This window comes from Acartia tonsa, chromosome 1 (genome assembly GCF_053477335.1).
Source record: "Acartia tonsa isolate MP-2025a chromosome 1, ASM5347733v1, whole genome shotgun sequence".
NCBI lineage: Eukaryota > Metazoa > Arthropoda > Copepoda > Calanoida > Acartiidae > Acartia > Acartia tonsa.
In genome coordinates, this window is record NC_137260.1 from 41,393,519 (window position 1) to 41,410,012 (window position 16,494).

General features: G+C 42.2%; 1 protein-coding gene across 1 annotated transcript in view; it reads right to left on the reverse strand.

The window, feature by feature from the left end:
- The window catches only part of LOC145317350 (carbohydrate sulfotransferase 11-like), a 47,426-nt gene extending 41,444 nt beyond the window's left edge, over nucleotides 1-5,982 (reverse strand). The window contains exon 1 of the mRNA XM_080158768.1: nucleotides 5,775-5,982. Coding sequence (XP_080014894.1) covers nucleotides 5,775-5,867 — 93 coding nt within the window. The 5' untranslated portion in view covers nucleotides 5,868-5,982. The remainder of the gene's footprint in view (nucleotides 1-5,774) is intronic.
- Between the last annotated feature and the right edge of the window lie 10,512 nt (nucleotides 5,983-16,494).

Sequence of the window (16,494 nt, forward strand, 5' to 3'; positions counted from 1 at the left end):
TAAACAAATTTCTAAGCTTTCTAACCAATTATAATCTTATGAATAATCATTTTTTGTGACATATTGTTGTTTTTAATTTAAGAAAATTTGAATACACAAACAGTTAAATTTGTTGGAAATTTGTCAATTTTGGTTGTCAGATAATTGCGTGGGACAAAACAAAAATATGAATATTAAATAAAAAAGTTGTCAAAATAGGAACAATAATTAATTTCTTTAAAGCATAGTTACTATAGTTATACAGGGAGGGAGGGGACATTGTTATGTTCATTACACTAGTCCCCAAAGTTTTACATTTTTATATTCTTATTCGTTGGCTTAATAACTTTGGGGACTTTTTAATTTTGATTAGTGGATTCATTAAGTTAGGTGTCCAATCGTTTCAACCACGAATTATAATCTAAGGGGTAATTTGGTTATCATCATTGATGATGTATATAAATTTACCAGCCATTGTCTTATCTCTTTAGATCCCTAAAAGTTATATTCAAGGTTAAAAGGAAACAAAGAAATTAAGTTATAAATCTTAGAATTACCATTGAGAAAAATAATAAAGTTAATATAATTTAAAAATATGTACAAAACTAAAAGTCGAAAGATTAATATAACTTCCAGAATCGTTTCTTAACCGAACATTATCCGCTTTATTAAAACCAGTTCTGACCCATACTGAAAAATCACGCATCGTATCGTATTGGATATGATAAATATACGAATAATGTATTTGTAATCCCGTGCCTTTGGCCTCTCAGTGCTAACAAAACTGGAATTAATCTGTAATTCATCAATTTACTTTCCACGGAGGGCTTTCTATAATACAAAGCGATAAAAAACTATTATGACCGTTTTATTAATTTACTTGACTTTTTTGTCCGGCACCAATTTAAAGCATTTTGACAAACAAACAACAAGTTCGGATATTAAAGTGATATTATTAATATACTCTACTAGTTAAACACAAAACAATATTTTTTTATAGAAATATGATTTAAATCTAAGAATTAGAAGGACTATTATATTTAAATCTATATTTTTTTCGGGGGGGGGGGGGTGCTAAAAAAGCCCTAAGAGAAACGCTAGTAAAGTAAAGCCCACTCTTGACCAACAGAAAGATTCTATATAGAAACACAACCTTAGATATATACTTTTAGAGATCTTAATTAAAATTGAAATAGGCAGATCAAGAAATAATATTGTAAGAAAACAAATATTGAGAATGAATAGTGATTTATTACATGGTATTACAGACAGCTCTCCGCGGATATTAATTGAAAAATTATAAGTTTTAAACCAGTTTTGTTAGACCCGAGGGGCCGGTGGCCCGGGCTAGCAAAACTGTTATTAATTTTATGATTTTTTAAATAATCGTTTGTCATACATAATTTTTTAGTATGACTAAAAACCGATTCCAACGGATAATAATCGGTTTCAAACCCATACTGAAAAATAATTTGATTATATTTTCCCCCCGGATTTTTATGTATTACTGACCCCCTATGTGTAATAGTGTATGTAATGATTAGTAGTTTTTTTGCTTAATAGGAAGTTTCATGATATTTTCTACCATAATTCTTACGTAATTTTCATTGACCGTGAGAGACTTGCCTCTATTAAGTAGTGTTTTTTTTTACGGCGCGTCAGATAATTTTAGGGAAATTTAATTTGGGGGCGTGACAACATTTTCTTTTTCTTATATTTAGTTCTTTGATCAGATGTTTGTCTGAAAAAAGTACAAAAAACAATTGCTTCATTTATAAATGATTGTTGTTAGATATAAACTTTTCTCTCTCGTAAAGTAAAAAATTGTTTGAATGCATTTTTGAAGATTTAATGTTTAGTCTTATTACATTTACAATTTGACCAAAAAAGTTGGTCTTTGATAGATTAAACTAGTGAGCTTAATTTATATTTTCAAATAAAGTGAAATAGTTGCTATACAAAAGTACAGCTGAATGAAAATTTATAAGATACAATTCGCTATAACTGAATAAATATGTAAAATCTAGATTTTGTTTGTGAGTTAACCTAAAATAAGTAAAATTATTATATAAGTTTTAGAATTCAAGATATTTCATAAGACTTTTTATAAATTTAAAAACTGTTGCTTAGAGTAAAATCTGTATCATAGAATAAGATACTTCAATCGTATACATATATATATGCATGTATTTATTTCTTTTATGTTTATCTAAAATTACCAAACTAAGTTAAAGAGTGGCTTTTCAAATGTACAGCTACGCTAGACTATACTACTCATAAGTATATGTATTAGGAACCCACATGTTTTTACAAGTTAGATTTTAGGCTCAGAAATATTAACTTCTAAAACTAAGTCCTTGCAAATTTGTAATTGTGTTTGAAAAAATCCGGTAATTTCTTTCAAATTGCCTTATTGAGCATAGAAGCTCAGCTCACCCCCTCTTCATTTTGGAAAAAAATGTGGGTGGGTGATTTTCTGTTTGTTTTTTAATAACTTCAGGTCAGATGAGGTTAGGTTATATTGAGTACTGGGATTTCCCGAAGGGTTAGGGCTTAAAAGATATAGGCCCCTACAGGATTAGTCATTTAGAAAAAATACCTAACCCCCTCATTTTAAATTCATTTAGGTGGGGGGGGGGGGGGTTTCGAATGGCATTTTTCTGGAAAGCACGGAAAATTATTGAATATGGTTTCTCAACTCTAACATGTATAAATTCGTGGGTCCACCTAATACATATAAATAAAGCAGGTAGGTTCTCTAGAATTTTTAGTACATGTACACACCCAATATAAAGAGAGTTAGGGAGGGTACATTGGATTGTAAATTACACTGGTACCCAAAGTTTTATAACTACGTTATAGTATTTGTTGGTTAATTGATTGGTTCTAAACTAGAAGTGTCCAAATTTTCTACTAAAAATCATTACAGAATTTATTTTATTATCGTTGGGGGATGTGTATCAATTTATCGTCCATTGTCTTGTTTCTTTATAGCCCTGAACTTAAGAAGGAATGGCTAGGGGGAATTAATCTACAACTTTTATAACCAAAACTAAATGTAGAACAATACACAATATAATTTGGGGGAAGTCCTGTTTCTTTTTCCTTGTCCTATTCCTGTTTTCCCTGCTGTTATATTGGCGCGTGCGTTGGAACTTAATGCAAGTTTAAACTTTGACATTAACCAATAAATATTTGAATTTAACAAGATATATAAAAAGTAACTAAATTTCAATTGATAACCATTCAGAATTGTATTATCACTTATTAACATGCCTAAAATTAAGTTTTTAACTTTTTGATATACTAACTTACAGACCTTACTAATAGATAGACTTGCCAAAAGTACTTTCCTCACTTTCTATTCGGATATTAGTTATTGTCACATCGTATTATTGACAGCTTTCCGCGGATAATAAAATGAAATATTATTTTCATTAATGCTGAGAAAAATTTCTAATCCAACGTTTATTAATCGGTTTCGAATTGATAATCCTATTATATAAAGTAATAAGCTTTTTTCTGTATGTAGCGAAGGATCTCGCTAACTAACGAACATAAATGGTCCTCCTTTACAATGATGCTTCTTAAAGGTCCTAATGTTCTTTTAGGCTATTTTTTTCCCATCCATATCCCTTTGATTATAGAGCCCCTAAATGCTTTGGGCGCATCCACTAGTGAAATATAAACTACTGAGTACCAAACCTAATTAATATCCCTCATTCCTGAAAGTCCAATAGTAAACTTTTCTATTTTCTATCCGCTGCACTGCGCTGCACTTCTATATTAAACATACACAACAACAAATAGACATACACACACCCAACTACTTTGGTAGGCTAGATTTTAGTCCTAGTTATAAAAAAGTAGACATCTGTTAATGCAATAAAAAATGACATTTGCTTCACAGTAAATAATTCTTAGCAATGAGGAAATTCAAGGGGAATTTGTAAATACCCATCAAGTTTACCAAACTGTTCACTAAAGATCTTTACCCTAAAAAAAGAAACATAATGTTACTTAGATTATTTTTCTTGCAGTTGGGCTTCTTATAGGTTAAAAAATATTTTAGGGAAGGGCACCTCTACCCAGCTGGTATGGACTCTAGAGGTCTCTATTGGTTGTAGCTGCAATTTTGAAAAAAAATATACTTTAAAGCAGAAATGACAGCAACGTTAAGCCTTAAAAAAGACAGAAAGGAAACAGTGTTTTTTATACACTTATTACGAATGGTGGTTTTAAGCTATTTTACGGATAAGGGTAACACATCCCCTTCCAAATATAGGAAATCAAAGCAAGAAGTTTGGATACCTATTGATGGCTATAATCTATTAAAATAATTATCTACCACTAATTTCCTATACAAATATTCCAAAGAACTTTTTGAGTTAAAGAAGATTGTAAAAATTGAATAAAACACTATCTATGATACAAATTATCTAAAAAGTAATAGTCGTATATATTAGTAAAGTGTATTTGATAGAACCCATATATGTAATATTTGAGAATACTATTACATAAAATGATGCATGTAAAGATCAAATAGTTCAATAAAAATTGTTTTTGTGTTGAGTGAAAAAAAATTAAAGAAAGAAGGGTAAAATGTATTGCATGTTGTTTTGTTATTTAGCAGCAATTTTCTTTAGATATATATGACAACGTCCATCTGTCCGTCCGTCAATAACTCTGCTGTAGAAGAATAATTTACTTGGTTGGTTTTTAGATCTAAAATAACTTGCAAATATTTTCCAGATTGGCATCTTCTCTTATATCAAATTTATCCGTCTGTCTGTAAAGCTATTACAATTATTTTGAAAAAAATAACCCAAAAATATTTTTCAATTGGACTGGAATCAATATAGAGGATTTAATCAACTTAAAACATTTTCTCGTATTCATTCGAATCCGGTGGATAGGAACCGGTTCTCATCCATACGAAAAAACTATGTCTAGCATCGTATTATATCCAGTTTTCTACGAATATAGAAATGTACAATCATAAGATTAAAACTAGTTTTTTTGCCGGTGCCTTCGGCACCACGGGGCTAAATAAACTAGTTTTAATCTTATAATTGTACATTCTATATCCGCGGAAAGCCGTTTATAATACGATACGAGAAATAACTATTCTTCCCTCGAACATTCACTTGCTACCAAAACCAAATTTAAAAACTTGAAATTGAGAGAAGGAGGATTTTTTATCATTTATTGTCCTATTCCTACATCCTTGGATCAAAAAGATGGGCAATACATGTTGTTTCGTGGCTTAGATTATACAGGCTAAAGAGATAAGTAGATACACAAAAATGTCAATATTATACAAGAATGGATTTATTATTACTTATCATGAACTCAATTAAAGTGAAACTAGTAGCTGGCTAAAATAACGATCCCCTTTCAACCCCCTTTAACCCATCCCATCCCCTCCTACTAGATGAAAGAACTGACTAATAAATTATGTTCATGATAGCAAGCTAAATTGACGACAATTTTTCCCCTCTCATAATGCCATAAAGTTGACATGAATGCCCTGTCAATCATGATCACTTTTATATGGTGCTAAACAGTCATTGAAATTTTACCTTTAGACAATGCTTTAAAGTTATCAAAGTTTAGATGCTTTAAAAATCTTAAATGCAAATAAGAAGATTCTCCATAAAACATACGAGTGCTACTGACGTCCAAATCCCTTACCAAATTTTGTTATCCCTTTGTCTATCAATTTTATTTAAAACTCAAAATATGTACAGTTTTGAAATATGTATGACTAGACTATATAATATGTATACACTCACCTTTGTAACTTTTAGGGCTAAAAACAGAATAACAATAGTTGCTAGACAACCAATAAGTATTTGTTTCAACCTAGCCATGACTTTAATTATCATTCATTGTCATTAGATCAAAATCTAGCATTGATTAGATCACTTTGTGTTTGATTAATAAGTTTAAATCATAATAATCACTAACAATGGTTCGTATGCATGATTGAAGTCTTTTTGTTTACTGAGTTAAATATACGGCGAATTTAGCGTTGTTTGATCGCGTCGCCACTGAAGGGGCTCTCCACCACATAGAGACAGAGGCTGTCGGCGGTTGGGGGGGGGGGGGGGGCGATAAAGGAGGACATGTTAATCAGGGGTGATAGGAGGCTGATATATGTAATATAAGGGTAAGGAGTAGGAGGGGGATTTTTAGATGGATAAAGAGAGAGAAAGAAGTGCTGAACAAGCTTTTATATGGAATCTAGGGTCGCCTGACATTGCAGTAGAACAATTGAATTTTGGTCTGAATAAACTGAATTATAAACTGTGAATTAAGTTTGAATAAAAGACTACAGAACAAATTATATTACGGCGCGCACGAACTGATACATGAACGTATAAGCGCGCAAACGTGCCTTTGTAGTTGGTGATATGAACGTGCTCGCGCGTAGCAGCGTAAATCTTCATTCATCTTATGTGCAACAAGGTTGCGCGATTTTAAAACGTAACAACAACAAAGGTTAACTATTAACTGAAGAACAATTGTGTCCATCTTTTGTAAATAAAGAAAAATATTGCAATAATCATTAATATAAAACAGAAATGACGCAAATGTAAGATGTTTTAAAAAGTCATCTAACTCTAAGTTGTTAAAAAAGAAACAAATAAATTTAGATTTCATTTTTAAAAAGATAAAAGAAAAAAAGTTTTCTATGGATGACTTCTTTTTGGATGGTAGTGGTACCTTCTCCAAACATAGTTTCAAACCTTTTGAGGACCTATAAGAAGTATATACTGTTCACAAGTGGATAGACAGACATGCATTACTTTTATAGTTTTATATAAGGATAAAACATTTAACTGAAATTATAACAATATAACAAAAATATAACTTAAGATTTGAATTTTTTTTTATCTATTTTGTTCAAATCTATTTATTCATTTTTCTATTCTGATTCAGAAAATTTTTCTACAAAATATTTTGTTTAAAAAGTATTGTAAAGTCGTCTTCATATCAGTAAAGAATATCATTACCTATTATATTTTATGATTTCATTTCAATAATTAACATGCAAATTAGTGTTGTCTTTCATGATATATATTTTTTAACATTTATTTATTATTGTGTTTTGTAGTTTTATTTTTGTTAAACGAAAGCAGATGAGTAATGTCGTATTCAATATCAAAATTTCAAATGCATTTTGAACCTAATAGTGTTAAATTAATCGATACTAATTTTTGGGATGTTTAGCTATATTTTCATTATCAAAGTGATATTCCCAGCTGGCTAAAATAACGATAATTTATAATGGGGAGGAAGGGGTGAGAATAATTTATCCTTTAACGCCCTATCCCTGGTAAAATCTACAACAATTATAATAAAATCGTTAGCCCATAAATTTCCTGTGTAATTATGTTTTCTTCAGTAAGCCACATTTTAATCTATTAAACTACATTTCAAAATTGTATTCAATCTTAATACACCAATCAATGTAGTGGCATGCACTGGGGTTAGCAAAGGGGTCCGCACAGACAACAAGAGGGGTGTGTGTTTAGGTGTCCACCTAATTAAAATTGCCCCTGCTTTGGTAAATTTATTCGCGAAGCGCGCAAATATTTATTAACACGCCCCTTAAAGTTAAGCTGGATATGACTTTCTTACCTTGACACCACCCTTGGCTGTATTAGGAGGAATTATCCGGGGAGTGTAGAACCTTGTCAGGAGGGTGCAGAGGGTGGACACTTAGGTGGGTGCATCCACACCCCTTAATTTTGAATACAACCCCCCCCCCCACAGCCATCTGCCTGCCTCTGAATGAAAGTAGCTTGGTTTAGACGAACAACCCTTTTTCTGTAAGTTCTAATCCAGGATTGTTTCAGAACACATAAATATCATCTGGATTAGAACCGGTTTTCAGCCATACTGAAAAATCATGTAAAGCATCGAATTACCAACAAGTTTCCACGAAAATAAAAAACATACGTTTAATACCAGTTTTGTAAAGCCAGAAAGGCCGGTTATCCTATTATATAAAGTAGTAAGCTTTTTTTGTCTGTAGCGAAGGATCTCGCTAACCGCTGAACCGATATGGTTCTCCTTTACAGTGAAGCTTCTTAGTGGTCCATAGATGGTTTTAGGCTATTTTATCTTTTATAAGTAAGCCTGGGTATGGTTTTAGGCTATTTTTCTGCTCTTCCGTATCCTTTCAAATATAGAACCCCTAGATGCTAGGATCGCATTCGCTAGTAATATTATAATACGCGTGCGATGTATAACTATCATACTATCCTTATATACAATTAAATTCACACAATTAAATATTTTTGTTGTTAAAATTACTTTAAAAAGTAAGGGCCCCAAAGAGACAAGTCCTAATAGGTCGTTATCAATCATATAAACTACATTTCCGCTAAATAAATCTCAAGTAGGAAAACAAGGATAACATTCTTATAAGTTGAAAAATTTAAATTTGTATTATGAGGAACACAGTAATAGTGTCTGACTGATTATGACGTAACAAAAAACATTAGCCAATGAGAGGCCGTTATTGACCAATGGTAAAATTTATAGTTGCCTCTCATTGGCTAATTTTTTTTGTTACGTCATAATCAGTCAGACACTATTACTGTGTTCTATTATGAGAGATGATTTCATATAAAAGTATTGATTTTGAATGACCTGAATTTATTAGCGGAGCTTCGTTATATATTTTTTTAAGCCTGTCTGTATAATATACTTCTGGTAAGCCGAGCGTTCTCGGCCCACGGGGTAACGAGTTCGGATTCAACGAGCCCTAGCCTTTAATTATTCTACCAAACAAACAAGCAGGATTCAATCATACAGAAATTATATATTTAAACTGAATAATATTTACAAGTTATGTTTACTATATATATACAACAGATTATAACAATGGTTAGGTTTGAAGGGGGTGTGGGACGCTAGGGCTTAGCTCCCGGCGGTAGACAGGCTGTGGGGGCAGCGGTGGTAAAAGGGGAGGCAACGCCTCCCGGTTATATAAGCGCGTGAGGGACGCGTGATAGTTGCATGTTTGAGTCCCCTCCCCACATTTAGGCAGGCCAGTTTGACCGCTGGGTTGCGGGGTCAACAGCGGTCATGAGATAGATGGTGATATAATAAGATTAGTGCAGGGGGTTTGTTATCATAAGTCACAGCGAAGCAACTCTGTAAACGGCCTGTCCGTCTGGGTGTCGTATTACCACAACCTCCCCTTCAAGGGTTGCGTGGCTCCTGAGCCACCAGGCCTTGAACCTGGGGATACGACAGCCTATGCCTGCGCAGGACAGGCAGTTCTTGGGGCACAGCTCGATGGAGGACAGCTCGGGCTACACAGGCTCCCTGGGACACTCGTTGCTCGGTCTGACTGTGGTTGGTTATCAGCATTGTCAGCTCCTGGTTGGTTTCTAGGCGTGGGTTGGCGACGGCCAAGCCCCGCCGCTGGAAATTTTGCCTCGTCTGCAGGATTAGCTCTGCCTCGGCTGGTAACTGGACACGGAGGCCTAGGCAGACTCTGGTGGTTCCTAAGGGGGGAATGACGATGGCAAAGGGCGCATAGAACTCCATGGGGGCGCCTGCTTGATTCAGGTTGCTTGGTCTCCTAGCTCCTACCCGGATGGGGATGGCTGTCATCAGCAGGGGGCACATGGCTTCAGCTTCATCTTCTGGGGCGGCCTCTTCCATCGCAGTGGCTGGTTCTTCTCCTACAGGCTCGCTGCTGGCTGGCAGGTTCTCCATGTCCGCGTCAGGATTCCAGATGGCATCTCTGGGTGGCTCTGGAGCGGGCGGCGGCGGCGGTGGTTCGTTGGGCTGCTCCTGCAGGTTCTCCTCTACTGGGTCACGGTCCTGGCCGCTAGGCTGTGGGGCGGCTGCGGCTGGCTGGTGCACTGGGAGCTGTCCTGGGTCGCTAGCTGCGGGCGCCGCCGCTCCAACTGGCAGCTCGGTGGCATCCTCGTCGCCGTCCATATCAACTTGGATGTCTGCTGGGATCTGGTGGGCAGTCACATCTCCAGTGTATTTGCGCAGTCGGCCTACATGCGCGGTAACTTCTGAGATCCTGGCTACTGGAGAGGCAGGTTTGATGACATAATGGACTTCTGTAGCTTTCCTCACTACTTTCCAGGGGCCAGTCCATCTCTTGGTAATCTTGGCTGCCTTCCCTGGCACCAGGCGGGGGGCCAGGTACCAGACCAAGTCTCCAACCTCATACTTGGCCGTGCCTTCGTAAGCTGCCGCGCTCCTCCGGATGGCTCCCTCCTCCTTCTGCTGGATGGCATCATACACTGCATAGTAGCGCTGCAAGAGAGCTTGGACGTTGGCTGGAACTGAAGCATATTCGGTCTCTGGCAGCCGTAGTACCATGTCCACCGGAAGTTTGGCCTCTCTCCCAAAGAAGGCCAGGAACGGGGTCACGCCAGTGGATCTGCAGGCCTTGGTGTTGTATGCGAAGGCGATGGCAGGCAGGTGGGGCTCCCAGTTGTTATCGTCTCTGTCTAGGAACAGGCGCATGCCTGTGTTGAGCGTCCTATGAAACCTCTCCACTCGGTTGGACTGCGGGTTGTAGGGTGGTGGATGTGTCAGGCCAATCTCAAGCCTGGAGGCCAGTTCCTGGAATACCTGGCCGGTAAATTCCATTCCATTGTCGGAATGGATCTTCAGGGGGCATCCGAACGTGGCCAGGTGGCGGTGCAACAGGGCTTCAGCCACCGTGAGGGTGCGCTTGTTGGGGATGGCGTAGAGGCTGACAAACCGGCTGAACCCATCTTGGCAGGTGAGGATGTAGCGGTTCCCAGCTGGGGTCTCTGGCAGTGGCCCCACCAGGTCGATGAATAGGACTTGCTGTGGATACCCCTGGCGGGAGGGCATGTGGATCCCCTGCTTCAGTCTCTCCTTGGTAACTTTCTGGACACACTCAGGGCAAGTTTGTACCATCAGACGGATGTCATGGGCCAGGTTGGGCCACCAGAAGTGCATGGCAACGCGGGCGATAGTCGCGTCCATCCCAAAGTGCCCAGCCATGGGGGTCCCATGGGCTAGAAAGAACGCGTCCTGCTGGAGGGCCGAAGGCAGCAGGTATCTTGTCCTCTCCCCTGTCAGAGTCTGGTCAGTGGTGGTGAGGCAGCCATGCTCGTCAAGCCCCAGGGCTGGGAAGCGGCTGGCGTACTGCTGCTCGTCTCGTTCCTTGCCACGCAGCTCAGCCTTAGTTGGGGCTTTGCCATCAGCCACCCATTGGCGGACACGGAGCAGAAGGGGGTCCTGTGTCTGGGCCTCCAATACTCTAGCTGGATCCAGTCGGGCGGCAGGGGGCCGGCTAGCTGCGGACTCCCCTAGCTGGCAAAGGTTGTGGATATACTCAGCCTGCTCTGCTAATTCTTCGGCGCTAGCCGTTGGCATGTTGGCATCTTCCCGGCGGCTGAGGGCGTCGGCGTTGGTATTCTGGGTGCCAGGCCTGTGGCAGACGGTAAAGTCTAAGGCCGCTAGCTCCTCCTGCCAGCGGGCCACCATCCCTGTGGATGTGTTCAGTGATTTCATCTGTAGCAAGGCGGAGGAATCAGTGTTGATCTGGAAGCTGCGGTAGGACAAGATGCCTTGGAATTTTCGGATCCCATACATAATGGCGGCCATTTCTCCCTTCCAGGACGGGTAGCGCGTCTCAGGGTCGGTTGTCTTGCGCCCCACGGCGGCAATCAGCCTCTCCTTGCCATCCTGACATTGACTCAGTATGGCAGAGATGGCGCGGCTGCTGAAGTCTGTGGTGAGCTGGAACACCGCTGGCAAATCAAACCAGGGCGGCGCTCGGATGGGGGCCTTGCGGAACTTGTCCTTGAGTTGCAGCAGCTGGGCTTCCATCTCAGGCGTCCAGGTTAGGGTCTTGGCCGTCTTCTGCCGATTCATCTCGTAGGTGAGGTCTGCATACTCTGGGATGAACAGGCGGTAGTATCCAAAGAACCCCAGCAGCGCCAGCAAATCCTTGGGGGTGCTGGGGGCTGGCCAGTCCAGGATACGGTCAATATAGTCCTCCTGCATGGCTATCCCCTCACGGCTGAGGGTGTGGCCCAGATAATCCACCTTGGATCGGAACAGCTTGGTCTTGGCTGGCTTGAGGCGGATCCCTCCCCTGCGGTGGGCTTCCAAGACCTCTCGGAGCCTGGCCAGGTGGGCCCAGGTATCCTGGTGGAAGGTCAGGACGTCGTCAAGGTATGACTGGAGGTTGGCTGTGCCTAGTGGGTTTAGGACCCCTGCAATAAACCTGGAATAGACAGACGGTGCCGTAGCCAGGCCAAAGGGCATCCTTTTCCATTGATACAAGCCCCTGGGGGTGGTGAAGGCGGTGCAGGGCCGGCTGTCCTCGGACACACGGATGGTGTAGTATGCGGCCACCGCGTCTAAAGCACTGTAGACACGGTGCCCGCCAGCTCGTTCCACCAACTGCTGGATCCTAGGCAGGGGGTAGCTGTCCAGTTCCAGGCACTTGTTGAGGGCTCTGTAGTCGACGGCCCAGCGGGTGCTCCCGTCCTTCTTCTTGATGGGCACCAGGGGGCTGCTCCAGGCGGAGTCTGACGGCTCTATAACTCCCTCCTGTAGCCAGGTGTCCAGTTGTTTCTCCAGTTCAGCCTCTTGCCGCGGGTTCAGATCCCTAAATCTCTGGCGGATCGGCTGGGTCCCTGGCTGGAGGCGCAGCTGCAACTCAACCACATCTGTGCAGCCGGGGGTAGAATTGGAGAAGACGTCTCTGTATTCTGACAACATAGTCCAGACCTCCTTCTTGAGCAAGGGGTCCTTGCGTAGGAACTCATTGTCTTCCATCTCCAGGGCCTCCCACAACTCCTGCATTTCTGGAGGCTCAGCAGGTTCTTGGAACGAGTGGAGACGCGGGGGAGGCGTATCAGAGACCTCTAGAATGTCAGGTTTGACCAGCTCCCCAGCCACTGGGAGGCCAGCATCCAGCAAGAGGGGCATCTCCCCTTCATTGACCACCAGTACTCTAAACACAGTGGCGGAGCCAGGCCTGTGGGCATACAGGCCCTCTGGGATAACAAGATCCTCCCCAAACCTCTGTTCTGGGGCAGCTAGTTGGATGGCATCCTTGGTGCGATGGCCTACTAGCTCAACAGGGACCGCCATGACCCCGCGGCCAGGCAGGACCACCCGCTTGGCTGTGCGGAGCTGGGGTGGCTGGCCATCAGTTGGGGTGACAGCGCTTAGCCTATACGTGGCTGGTGCGGGGTCAGCTTTGGCTCCGGGACCCGCCGGCCGCGACTTGACGGGCTCGGCTTCTGGAGGGGCTGACGTGTCGGAGCCAGGTGTGGCTCCGAGGGCGTCCGGCCACGATTTGACGGGCTCGGCGCTGGGAGAGGCCAAAGTGCTGGGTCCAGCTTTGGCTCCGTGGGCGTCTGGCCGCGACTTGACGGGCTCGGCGCTCGGAGAGGCTGAGGTAGCGGAGCCATGCATGGTTCCGGAGGCAGCCGGCCACGACTTGACGGGCACGGCGCCGGGAGAGGCTGAGGCCTGAGAGTTGAGTGTGGCTCCGGCTACATCAGACCGCGACTTGACGGGTCTGGACTCGGGCTTGGCTGGTGGACTGGCTGGAGGTCCCAGGTAGAGGGGGCCAGGTGGACACGGCTGGCCGTTGATAAAGGTGTCGGCGGAGAAGATTGGTTCTGGAGGGCTGGCAATCTCAGGGAACGTTGTTGGCAGGCTCTCCCTCGGCACCTTGGGCACTGGGGGCAACCCCATGGCTAGCAGGTTAGCTCCCTTGTGTGCGTTGAGCTCAGCGTCCACCCAGTGTGTGCCTTTCTCAACCACACGCGGCTGCTCAGGCAGGGGGCCTGGCAGAGGCCCCTCATAACTTAGCTCTCTCTCGGCTGTCTCCCGGTCAATGGGGACGCCACGGAGTGGGATAAACTCCCCACGCACCCACAAGCAAGGTGGTTGCATGTCGAAACAGAGCCTAGTTCCGAACTCCTTGAGAAAATACCCTCCTAGGTTCAGAGGGTGTGAGAGGTTCCGGACCACAGTCACGTGGTATAGATGGAGTATAAGAGTGTGTGAGACTGCCATATATAACTCTTTTAACTTTCCTATTACCTGGAGGGGCTGGCCTTCCTCATTAGCAGTCAGGATTTGGGTGTTGTCCGGAATCAACATGCGTTGCACGCCCATCGCGTGCATGAGGTGCTCAGAAATTACAGCAGACCCTGGTACACGGTTGCCAGAATCAATCATGGCATCAACCTGTACATGCTGGGCAGGGTTAGGAGTAGGAAACCTCACCCTGACATGGCAGGGGAAGTGGAGGTCCTGCCCTTGAGACAAGGGGGCCTCTCGTTCGGCTGGGGTTGGCAGAAACTTCGGTGGTGGCCGAACCGCAGCTATGGTGGTATCGCTTACCATGGTGGCTTGGGCTGTAGCTTCGAATCACTAGAGCTTATTAATTATCACTGGGTCAACAATTTTATATTTATTTTTATCACTTGGTTGACATTTATACACACTTATGTGTTGTTATCACTAGGAGCTCTAGGTGTGATTCTGGAAGCACTGGCAGCAGGGAATTCTGTCCTGCAAGGTTCAGAGGGGTGACGGCGGTAGGGAATGACCCGTCCTACAGCGCCGCTGGTTCGAATCCCGAAAATGGCGGCAGGGAATGGCCCGTCCTGCAGCGCCTCGGGTTCGAATCCTGGGAGGCAGCGGCAGGGAATGTCCCGTCCTGCCGTGCCTGTGGCTCAAAATCTGCTATCCGTCGCAGTGGTAGGGCTTACTTGTGTGCTGAAGCTTCGCAGCCACACATTGCCTTCTTAGGGAGACCAGCACCCAGCTGTCTGTCTCGTAGGTTTGGCCTGGGTGTCCTGGGGCTTGTCCCAGCTACACTTGCCAATTTAGACTCAGTTCTGTAGCCGTCTGAGCTAAATTATCCGATTGCCGTGGCTGCGCACCTAGCGCTACTCCTACACGGCACGGAAAAAGCGTCTTAACTGGCGCTTTTAGCAGGCTAAATCTGCTTGCCGTAGGCCAGAGGCCCACATATTGCGTTCAAAATGATGAAAATTCGACCTAAAAAGGCCGTCTCACGGGTCAGTTGGCGGCTGATTGTCCCCTTACTTGCCAAAGGGTCCAATCAGAGGTAGAATAGGCTAGTTTCTGTAAGGCTCGATTGAAACACGCTGACACCAAGTTCTGGTAAGCCGAGCGTTCTCGGCCCACGGGGTAACGAGTTCGGATTCAACGAGCCCTAGCCTTTAATTATTCTACCAAACAAACAAGCAGGATTCAATCATACAGAAATTATATATTTAAACTGAATAATATTTACAAGTTATGTTTACTATATATATACAACAGATTATAACAATGGTTAGGTTTGAAGGGGGTGTGGGACGCTAGGGCTTAGCTCCCGGCGGTAGACAGGCTGTGGGGGCAGCGGTGGTAAAAGGGGAGGCAACGCCTCCCGGTTATATAAGCGCGTGAGGGACGCGTGATAGTTGCATGTTTGAGTCCCCTCCCCACATTTAGGCAGGCCAGTTTGACCGCTGGGTTGCGGGGTCAACAGCGGTCATGAGATAGATGGTGATATAATAAGATTAGTGCAGGGGGTTTGTTATCATAAGTCACAGCGAAGCAACTCTGTAAACGGCCTGTCCGTCTGGGTGTCGTATTACCACATACTCATACTCAACACAATATTTCGGGGATTCTTAGGATCATTAGGTATAGTGATAGATAGTAAATCATCCCTAAAGCAAGTTTTAAAATGTAAGTATGTCCAAATAAAACATTCTGTATTTAATTAATTTTGGGATAGATTTCTACGGATTCATTGGTCAGACTTAGATTTCTAAATACTATTGATTAAAAAATTTGTTTATCTAAATGTTATTATTCAAGCTTTGCTTTATTGGGTATTGTCATCCTTGTTGTATACGTTTTCCGCTTTAAAAGGATGTTATCATTCTCGTTTATATTTTCAACTTTTGAGTAAATTATTCTTCGTGTAAATGAGATAGAGACAGAAAGAGAGTTAGTCTGTGTGTCTCTATATTATCACAATGGTCCATCTTCAAACATTTTTAATAGCAAAGCTATTCTATTTTAGGGTGTGTAGGTTTGATTAAGATCTGGACAAACAGACAGACAGATAGTTAGTCTGTGTGTCTCTATATTATCACAATGGTTCAGCCATTTCAGGAGTGAAGATACTCTACAATAATGCTATGTTTAAATTAGGCTACAAATATTCATATTTAACTGGGCAAACTCGAGATGAAACAAGTTTTTGAATGTACTCAAAAAGAAGTGGGTAGATGGTGGAGAGATAAACTAATTTGTCTGACAGAAGTATTTCAGTTAGCAGCATATTAGGAAGAAATCCTTTCATCGTTTATTCTTCTCTACAAGGTTTTACACCTCTCTGGTAAAACCCTCTGCACGCCACTTCTTTAATTAATTGCTCATTTGTTTAGGCAAATATCATAAAATCTAAAATCTAAAATTTAACCATGTTTAGGCCACCAT